At 36.1% G+C, this 10,842-nt stretch overlaps 1 protein-coding gene across 1 annotated transcript; it reads right to left on the reverse strand.

Moving 5' to 3' along the window:
- Nucleotides 1-1,176: 1,176 nt before the first annotated feature.
- psmd5 (proteasome 26S subunit, non-ATPase 5) lies at nucleotides 1,177-10,331 on the reverse strand. The gene is made up of 10 exons (XM_061733299.1): nucleotides 10,124-10,331; nucleotides 8,459-8,603; nucleotides 8,255-8,368; nucleotides 8,039-8,167; nucleotides 7,826-7,935; nucleotides 7,504-7,646; nucleotides 3,452-3,643; nucleotides 2,990-3,099; nucleotides 2,759-2,899; nucleotides 1,177-2,192 (listed from the first exon to the last, which is right to left on the reverse strand). The coding sequence occupies exons 1-10, from the start codon at nucleotides 10,294-10,296 to the stop codon at nucleotides 1,935-1,937; spliced, it is 1,515 nt and encodes a 504-aa protein (XP_061589283.1). The 5' UTR covers nucleotides 10,297-10,331; the 3' UTR covers nucleotides 1,177-1,934.
- Between the last annotated feature and the right edge of the window lie 511 nt (nucleotides 10,332-10,842).

Below are 10,842 nucleotides of genomic sequence, written 5' to 3' on the forward strand. Positions count from 1 at the left end.
GTTGTACTTTATGTATCAAGTTACTGTTGAAAAAGGCAGGTGAAAATCAAAAACACTGCAAAAGCATATTATTCTCTCCTCATCAAATTCTTCAATTATCTAATGACGCAAACTGGAGGAAGCATGGAAAAGACGTGGGTGAGGTGATATGATTCACAAGGGACGGTGTCAGAAGGTTTTTCATCAGTTTCAAGGTCATGATGGAACGTTTGGGATTGAAAACACTCACCAGAGAGAAATACTGGTAATGCTGGAGGGAGAAAGAGGTAAATCTGAGACACCATCTGGAGAGTTTTAATGCTAAAAATGGATCTTAGATCTGCATGACTTATGTCTGATTGTAGAATCCTGCAAAATGTCACTTATGAGTCAGTAAATAGCAAAATAGCTTTCACGGTTTTAATGAAAATCCTCAATGAACGGAAATTCTGCTGAAAATTGAAGCTTTTCGATCCGCATTCCCCCTAATGTGCAAATATTAGCCTGGTCACTGTAAAGCGATGGTGAGGAGGGCAGAAAGTATCTGTATTTTTTTTACCATCACTTCAGCTTACATGAGCAGACTAAATTAGGTATGAAGATGAACTCTTCTCCTGTGACACTGCCATCTCCATCTGGTGTCTGCTTTCAACGTGTTGCCTATAGGCTTGACCCTCCCACTGTACATCCAAGTGCTGCCAACAGAATACATTTGATACTAAATATATATATATATATATATATATATATATATACACACACACACACACACACACATCTAATATATATAATATATATATAATATATATATAATATATATATATATATATATATATATACATATACTGATTTAAGAATTTCTCAGGGAGCAAATATCCAGCAAGGAGAAAGTAGTGATGGAGAAGGAACCATCACAGAGAGACAAGTCAATGCACAGCATTGACTTGCTGGTGGAGTGGCTCCAGCAGACTCCAGGAACAACATCAGAGATCTCTGTCCAGGTGGAAACCTTGAACAGGACAATCACCCACGGACACAATTAGAGGATGTTGCTGCCCCCGCCTTTATTTTTAGGCTAGGGAATAAAGATTAAATAAAAAAAAATAAAAAGGTTTATATAAAAAAAAAAAACAGAGACACTTGCAATTAAAAAAAAATCTAATTTATTAAAATAACAATGAAAGACACACTGGAAAAAAATATTAAAACATATGTTGTGTAATGTTGCATCAATGAGACTGCATTTTTATTTAAATTCAGTTTGGAATGAAATATGAAATACATTTGTACAAATGCCAGATGATAAACAGTTGAAGGTAATATTTTATATTGTGTAAGGCTCTTTAATTATTGCTTAGAAAAAGGACAAAAAAAAGATTTAACAGCTTGTGGTCTGCTAAATTCTTGTTGTAAAATGCACAGATATGCGTGCAATTATGGCACAATGTCTGATTTTTTTTTTTGCACAAATCCTTTAAGAAAGATCATCTTGAGTGTTACAAGGACTTTAAAGGAGACCCCTCCAGGTAAAGTTTACCCATGGATTTATGTATTGCATAACAATACATTTACATGCACTGCAGATCCACATGTTTTAAAATGAACCCTCACATCTTCTTTGACTAGTTTTTTTTTTTTTTTTTTTTTTTTTAAACTTCTCATCCAGTGTGTAATGTGGTGACTTATTCAATTAAAAAGATTAGGCTTGAGCACATTTATAACAAAATGTTCATGAGACTGAACAGGAAACTTTACCAATAAATATTGTTTTTCCAAATCCTACTCTGAATATATCCGTGTTTATTTTGCAAACTGCAAATCTTTACCAGTTAGTTGGAATAAAGCACATTTATTCCAGAGCACAACACGTTTAACCAAAGATATATAACTCAGCACTTATCCTTTTACTTAAGCAATAATTAGAGCTCTTTGCCTGTGCCTGTTTCAATTTGAAATCACTCTGCCCCTTCTGTGCTGACTGCGGCGACAGCTGAAACATAATAAGGTCCTTCTTTGAGGTAGGTCTTCAGACGGATGTAATGTTGACTCCCTAGTGTCTGTGCTGCTGTCGATGAACCAACAAACGCCCCAACCAGTTCAAATTTGGCATCTTTGGCCTCTTTTGTCTGACCGGTTGAGCGATCCAAAATGAACTCCATGAATCCGGGAGTTCTCATCATCTGCTTCTGACCCCACGGCTGAGTGGCAACAGCCTGGAGAACACACACACACAATTATCACTGGAGTAACATTCATCTCATAATGCTTTTGTGAAATTATTTACAGGACTGTCTCAGAAAATTAGAATATTGTGATAAAGTCCTTTATTTTCTGTAATGCAAAAATGTCATACATTCTGGATTAATTAAAAATCAACAGAAATATTGCAAGCCTTTTATTATTTTAATATCGCTGATCATGGCTTACAGCTTAAGAAAACTCAAATATCCTATCTCAAAAAATGAGAATATTCTGGGAATCTTAATCTTAAACTGTAAGCCATGATCAGCAATATTAAAATAATAAAAGGCTTGCAATATTTCAGTTGATTTGTAATGAATCCAGTATGTATGACATTTTTATTTATTTTATTATTTTTTTTTTTTTTTAATTGCATTACAGAAAATAAAGGACTTTATCGCAATATTCTAATTTTCTGAGACAGTCCTGTAAACAATAAGAATAAAATAATTTAATTTCTGATATGGTTCTTTATTTTAAGGTAAAAATGCGTCAGTAACACAGAGAAGATGTACCAGTAGTTAAAATCTGCACTCACAATAAATATCCGCAAAGCTCCACAGTACAGCTCTGGAAACGGCTGAGTGCTGATGTCGCGAATCATCTCCATCGGCTGCTTCGACAAAAGCTGGAACCAGGACTCTGTCAGTGCCAACAGGTCTTCTGTTTGCTGCTCTGGCTGCAGGAAACGTGTGCAATGTCATGACTCATCATACTTCAGAAAAATGAATAGGAATAATACAGTGAAAATGAATAGGAAGATGAATACCTGGAGGGTGAGAAGTTGCGATATGGCATCCAAGCTACGAACTCTGAGCTCAGTAGCTCCAGAACTGGCAAGCTGGCTCATTTTTTTCAACACATCCCTAAACGTCTCTCCTGAGCACATAAAATACAGTGCAATGCATTTAATGAAGAACAAGAATCATAAAACACATTCTGTAGCTGATAACTAGGAAGATTTGATCTTAAAACTATATAAACAGAAAATAAGAGTGACAAACAAATTAAACAAGAATTTTTAGTGTAAATAACTTACTTTTAAATGTATTCTCTCTTCTATCATTATAATAATTGTTGGTAAATAAAACAATACATGTGAAGAGATGCAGACTTAACAGTTTGTTCTTTTTTTTTTTTAAAGAACAAAAATAAATCAATGTTTAAAAAAAAAAAAATTTGATCTTCAATAAATCTGTTCATAAAATGTGCACTGGATCGATAAACCTACCAGTCTTCTGAAAGACCTGCTTCCCCTCCACCGTGGCTCCGAGTAACCCTAAAGTGTCCAGGGCCACCCCGGCCATGGCAGGGTCTGGATCCAGAGCCATCTCAAACACCTTGTTCTGGAAGGCTGGGTAGGATTCACAAACTTGCTGTGGACTATCAATAATGGCCAGGTTTCCAAAGAACTTCACCAAACCTACAACAACAATATACAAATCATGAAGAACCAATGACTGAGGTCGTTTTCACACCCAATAGCCCGGTAGACTTGCTACAACTGAGGACTTTCAATGTGATCTTTGTGAAACAAACTGAACCCTTTAAATAACGTATTCTCTTCCTCGCCTGTGGTGGTGCTGCATCAAAAAATACTGAAGGAGATGCCGAGACAGAAAACTCTTTCATCCAGTGGTTAATGTAGCGCTACCTTCCCGCTAGTTGGTTCATAAACTTCATTGTAGTGTTTATCAGCAGTTATAATATATATTTATATATATATATTAGCTAACGAACAATAAATAACGTGCAATAACAAGATGTGCAATAACCATATGTGCAATATCTGCCTGTCTACCTCACAAACATTCTACCTGCTTTTTTTTTCAATGTACTGTATATACTGTTCATACTTTGTAATACACACGTGGACAAAATTGTTGGTACCCCTCAGTTAAAGAAGGAAAAACCCACAATTCTCACTGAAATCACTTGAAACTTACAAAAGTAACAATAAATAAAAATGTATTGAAAATTAGATAATCAAAATCAGCCATTACTTTTGAATTGTTGATTAACATAATTATTAAAACAAAAAAACTAATGAAATAGGGCTGGACAAAAATGATGGTACCCATAACTTAATATTTTGTTGCACAACCTTTTGAGGCAATCAATGCAATTAAACGATTTCTGTATTTGTCAATGAGCGTTCTGCAGCTGTCAACAGGTATTTTGGCCCACTCTTCATGAGCAAACTGCTCCAGTTGTCTCAGGTTTGATGGGTGTCTTCTCCAAATGGCATGTTTCAGCTCCTTCCACAGATGTTCAATGGGATTCAGATCTGGGCTCATGGAAGGAACTTTAGAATAGTCCAACGCTTTTCTCTCAGCCATTCTTGGGTGTTTTTGGCTGTGTGTTTTGGATCGTTGTCCTGTTGGAAGATCCATGACCTGCGACTGAGACCAAGCTTTCTGACACTAGGCAGCACATTTCTCTCCAGAATGCCTTGATAGTCTTCATATTTCATTTTACCTTGCACACATTTAAGACACCCTGTGCCAGATGCAGCAAAGCAGCCCCAAAACATTACTGAGCCTCCTCCATGTTTCACCGTAGGGACAGTGTTCTTTTCTTCGTATGCTTGGTTTTTGAGTCTATGTACATAGAGTTGATGTGCCATAAAAAAGCGAGACTGGAATTTGCAAAAATGCATGTTGACAAGCCACAAAGCTTCTGGGAGAATGTCCTTTGGACAGATGAGACCAAACTGGAGCTTTTTGGTAATTATGTTAATCAACAATTCAAAAGTAATGGCTGATTTTGATTATTTAATTTTCAATACATTTTTATTTATTGTTACTTTTGTAAGTTTCAAGTGATTTCAGTGAGAGTTGTGGGTTTTTCCTTCTTTAACTGAGGGGTACCAACAATTTTGTCCACGTGTGTATTTTGTACCTTTATTTTTTACCTTTTTTTTTTTTACCCCTCCCCTGCATGTGTGTGTTAAGTGTACTGCTGACAACAAAAGTGAGTTTCCCCATCGAGGGAAAAAATAAAGAATTATCTTATCTTATATATTTTTGACTTATCATACCTGTACTTCTATCAGAGATTTCACCTTGTCTTCACTCCACGTCTGACTATGAAACATTTCACCAAGAAATTGCACTACATGCACCTTTGTTTAGGTTATGTTTACCCACAATGCCCTACACTGCTTCCTGCATTTGGTTTGCTTTAAGTGGACAAAGATGATGTTTTTTGGTGGAACAGAGGTCACTTTTTTGACCCGAATCAGAGTTTGATTGTGCATTCACACCTCCCAAAATGAATATGACTTTACAAGCAAACAAACTCTGCTCCATTTAAAGTGGACCAAACAAGGTTGGTGGGAATACACCCCAAGTTAGAACTCTATTTCCAACACCGGCACATCTTCCTGTTTACAGGATAGCCAACAATAAGCAATGACCTGCAGTCTATTCCTTTTCAGCTATTGAGGTGTTTGTGTTAAATTATCTTGTTTTATATTTGGCTTTTAATATGAATGTAACCAGGATGAATTATTTTATGCTGAAAATTAATAGAGGAAACTAATAAAAAACAGCTTTAGCGCAGGTTTAACACAGGTTAACACATGTTTACATGATTAGGGCTGGGTAATGATTAGGGGTGTAACGATACACTAATCTCACGATACGGTACGATACACGATAATGAGGTCACGATAACGATACAATACGATATTATAGCAGTATTTTTTTAACAACCTTGAATGAGGAACATATGACTGGAAAAAAATGGTCTTTTATTTGAAAGACACAAAATACAAAACAATACTGTACGTTTGCCCTATTGTTACAGTTTGTAATGCTTTATAACTGTTTAAGTTTTAAAGAGAAAGCCAGGCCAACCATTTTCCACAAACTGAACTAAAAGTAAATTTCAGGTTTGCATTATGATCTTCAGTTTCATACAAGTACAAATATTTTGCCACAAACTGAATAGTTTCTCTCATGTATGATTTGACTTTTTTCCTTTCCAGAAATTTAACAACTAAAATTAAATAAATAAATAAAAGTAAATAAATACATACAATTTGACATCATAAAAAAGATTGATTCATGCTCACCTTATAAGTGTAAGAGGAGATTTATTTTTGTTAAGAAGCTTATTTTGGTAATTCATGGTTCATTATTTTATAAATATATTCTTTATATTCTGATGTAAATCAGGGACTATAATGACACTAGTCAGTTTATCTGTAGTGATTAGTCTGTTTTAGATTGGGCGGAGTGATACGCCACAGTACGGCACTAGGTGCTGTGTTGATGTCCTAAAATCCTACGCTGTTGAGAGGACATTAAAGTACACTCGAACTCAGCAGAAGTTCTCCCCGTGTTTATCCTACTCACGACCCCAAAAAGGTTTAATTTAATAAGGTAAGGCTTAACTCTACACCAGCCTTACATCAGTAAAAGTTCAGAGCTCAAAACCCTGCAAGAGTCCCGTGATCGGGACAAAAACGGTACTAGTTTCTTCTGAGCGAAGTAAGACTTTGGTCCGCGGGTCGAGGCACGGTCGCGGTCGGATGCGCGTTACTAGTCAACACAATAGATTAATATTAATAACCCAATATTGCGATACAGTTTGTCACCTCCACGACACGTATCGTGACGTTTTTGTATCGCGAAATTTCGTGGCACGATATATTGTTACACCCCTAGTAATGATTCAAATGTCAAGAATCGATTCGATTCCGATTCTTAAGATTCAGAATCGATTATCATGATTCGATTCGATCCGATCCGATTCGATATTGATTTGGCTTAGTGTTATTTAAAATGTTTTTTGAGCTGTTGCCTGAATTATATGACTGTAAAATAACTAGTGAAATAATAATTTCACAATAATTATTGTGAAATAACTAAGAAATAAATAACTCAAACAGGTCTTTCAATATCCATTTAAAGTAGAAAAAATAAAGAAATTGCAACAGTTCATGCAGTAAACAAATCATTTTAGCTTATCTAATTTATTCTGTCACCACGCACACATATTGCCATGAAGCACCTGGCATTTTTCAGAAGTGTCATGACAAACTGTGTGTCCGACTACTGGGATTAAAGTTCACCTGGCGAAAATGATGAAGAAAAAAAAAAAATCGATCTTTAGACATAAGAATCGATTTTTAGGAATTAATATGAGAATCGATTTAGAATCGGAAAATCGATTTTTTCAACACAGGCCTAATTATGATTTACTGCGAGTTCTAAATCTTTCAAATAATTTTGGGCGTGTGTTCAAGTTTGGAGCAGAGTTTTCACACAGACTCACCGGGTAGGTAGAGGGATGAGAATGGGTCCAGCTCTGCTCCTCTGATCATGTTAGAAATCTTATCCATTATACCTTGCTGAGCTAAATACTGCCGCCCGTGCTGACTGTCAGCCATAGAAGTCACCATCTCTATAGCTGTGGCTCTAGTGAAAAAGATATAAGCAAAAAGATTGACAGCATGAGGGAGAGAGTAAAAAAAAGACACTGTGAAAGCAAGACAGGGTGTCAAACAGCAGACAAATTACATTTACATGCTTCTTCAACATCATGTTTTCCCACATTTCATTTGTGGAGAAAAAAAACGAAATAAAACCATCACTACCTGATCAAGACATCATCACCAGTCAGCTCATTGAGCAGCTGAGAAATGAGGCCACTGTTTGCACAATAACCAAGAGAAATTGGTGAAACGGATGAGATTTCCACCACCAGCTGCAAGCAGAAGGAAGAACATGTAGAACATAATTATGTATTAAAACGAAAAGGCTGTTTCTCTTGTGTTTTCAACAACAAAGAGATGGTGCTTCATTTGTACCTCATATATTCTGTATCTGATTATGTCGCTTGTGGCCATCACATCCTTCATTACTTTCAGCATATCACTCTGGAATAACTTGTCTAATCCAGACTTTGAGTGACTCAGTTTAGATAAGGTTTGGATTGCCTAAAGGAAAATAACAGATGTAATGATTGCACACACACTAATTTCATCAAAATGTAATCAATGCCCTTTCAGTGCTTCAATTATCACCTGTTTTGCCACTGCCATCTTCTCCTCTTTGATGCACAGAATCACCTGGTGCAGGATGCCGTGGTTGTTTAAGATTTCAGTTCCAGCATCCGGGTCCCTGACCGCTCTGGCAATCTGACCAAGGAAAACCGGGAATACTTGAGATTTTATGTAGTATGGGCAGCTTTCTGCTCCGAGTGTATTTATAAAGGAAAAAAAGCCTACCTGTGTCAAGGCCAGTATCTTAACTGTGTCATTTGGATGGGTCAAACCCCTCTGCAGCTCCGATCTGTAGTTCTGGACCACATACGACGGGCGGAGTGCTGTTAGGATCCGTTCCAGGATGTCAACACACAGTTCAACCTGCTCCCTGTAAACACAGCTCGTAGTAATAAACCCAAACCACACAATTGTAACTTACATGTCCATCTTCTTGCTTCAGATTAAGCCTCAGGGCTTCACCACAGGGATGCTTATATAACTAATACAATTTAAGACCTAACGGAGACCCAAAATGGGTTGAACCCTAATCAAAAATAGTCTCTATGGGACTAAGTAGGGGTTGAAGGTATTTCTATCCTTTCTTTAATGCCATGCGTCTTATTTTGTGTGCAACTTCCTGCTCTTTCATTAAATGCCATAGAAAGATAACAAACCCATAAAACAGTCCAGTTAGGGAGGGTATGACTCCACGGCTCATTTTGGCTCTAAAACAGGGGTGTCAAATGTGCGGCCCGCGAGAAGTTTCTTAAACAAAAAACCGAAATGTTAATTTACTAAAAAGGAAGGCATAAATAATTGCCATGAATCGCAGTATATCCGATAATATATTTCTTCTACAAATCCATTGTTATTCCACTAATAGAGCAGTTTTCGACATGTTTTTAGTTTTCTAAAATTCATTTGCCAATTTTATTTCTTTGTAGACGGTTGTTTATTTTTATTAACTGACTACTATTATATATTTTCGCAGGAAAAATATCACTGCTAAAAAAGATGATAGAAGATATTTATTCAGAGAATTTCAGTTTTGAATACGAGGATAGTGGCAAAGTAAAACAGTTAAAAAAGAAGTGCTGACTTTTTCGGCACACTGGCGTAAATATCCACGCCAATTTTTAAAAATAAATACACTTAATTGTACTGGAAAAATCTCTAAATCACAAAGAAACACTCTTGGATGTAATAAGAAAGATTTTGCTTTTAATTAAATTTCCTATAAAAAAGCGAAATATAAAAAAAAACATACTTGTTTCTGTTTATCTTTGTAAAATGATATTAAAAGTATCTTACATAATTTAAAAAAAAACGAGAAATTTCAAGAAAAGATCCTGAAGAAATATATTTTACATAATTAGAGTAAACAAAGTGCATATTTCCTTTAAAATTAACTAAACTGATATTGGATTAGATAAAAATAGTAAAAAAAAAAAAGAATTAGAGAAATAATTTTCCGCACCGTTTTTGTTAAAAAAAAAAAAAAAAAAAGCTGTATTGTATAAGCTGGGTTGTGCGTGTGAGACCGCCTGAAAATAAAACACAGGACTTTTAAGAAAGTGCAGCAAATTCTGCCTTGACTATAAAAATAAATACCCATGGATACTAAATATTAATATTAATAATGATACAATCAGACAAGGACACATTTTGCAGCCCTGGACAGAGATATATAGTGTTATAAATACAGGAAAACCTTCACTGGGATGTACTGGCGTGGCTGCTTAACTTAGATTGAATTCTATATATACATTTTATTTTTGTCACAAACGTTGCCTGGTGTGCTTTGGCTTTTATTGAAGCAGCCAAATTTTGGCATCAGAACAAAAGAGTAAAAATGCTCCAACGCAGACTGACTCAGCAGTTTGACTGAAACCAGATGCAGGAACCAACCTCTCATTAGAGTCGAGCAGGGCGAAGATCACGTCCAGGCGCTGGCCGCTCACAGAGTCCCTTAAAGCTCCGACTGGTATCGACAACAGGGCTGTTTTTAAACTCTGTAGCTCTTCAATGGGGTCCTCGATGCTGGAGATATCCTCCAATAAACTCTGCACAGACACAGCCATGACTGCTGGTGTTTGGAAACTAATCTCTTCTTCATGTTTCATGCAGCAGGTGGATATCTAACAATCCCCAGCACATTATCGCCACCTGCTGGTCCAAGTGGAGTAATGCACCTCTGCCAGGCTTTCGGAAAGTCTGCAAGGCTTTCTGCCTCTCCACGTGAGGCTCCAACTCACAACAGAAATGCTTTATACACAGAGGTGTCAAAAGTATTCACATTCATTACTCAGGTAGAAGTATAGATACTAGAGTTTAATAATACTCCTGTAGAAGTTGAAGTATCAACTCAAGTTTTTAACTCAAGTAAAAGTATAAAAGTACTGGTTTCAAAACTACTTGAAGTATAAAAGTAAAAGTGATGTAAGGGGGGAAAAAGGCCATTAAGGACAAAAGCCATTGAAAATGAATGCAAATATATTAAAGAACCATATATGTGTACTCTTGAGCATTAACATGTGTTTCAGAGAGCAGAAGATATGATGAGTAGTTGCCTATAAGTATTGTAATGGTGCAAAAAGTCAAACTTCAGAGGCATGTTATCATTTATC

This window comes from Cololabis saira, chromosome 11 (genome assembly GCF_033807715.1).
Source record: "Cololabis saira isolate AMF1-May2022 chromosome 11, fColSai1.1, whole genome shotgun sequence".
Lineage (NCBI taxonomy): Eukaryota > Metazoa > Chordata > Actinopteri > Beloniformes > Belonidae > Cololabis > Cololabis saira.

Coding starts and splice junctions, on each gene's coding strand:
- psmd5 (XM_061733299.1), bottom strand. CDS start 10,296: ATGGCTGTGTCTGTGCAGAGTTTATTGGAGGATATCTCCAGCATCGAG. Junction 2,900..2,989: donor CGCAACTTCTCACCCTCCAG/GTATTCATCTTC, acceptor CGTTTCCTGCAG/CCAGAGCAGCAAACAGAAGA. Junction 2,193..2,758: donor GAGCTTTGCGGATATTTATT/GTGAGTGCAGAT, acceptor TGTGTTCTCCAG/GCTGTTGCCACTCAGCCGTG.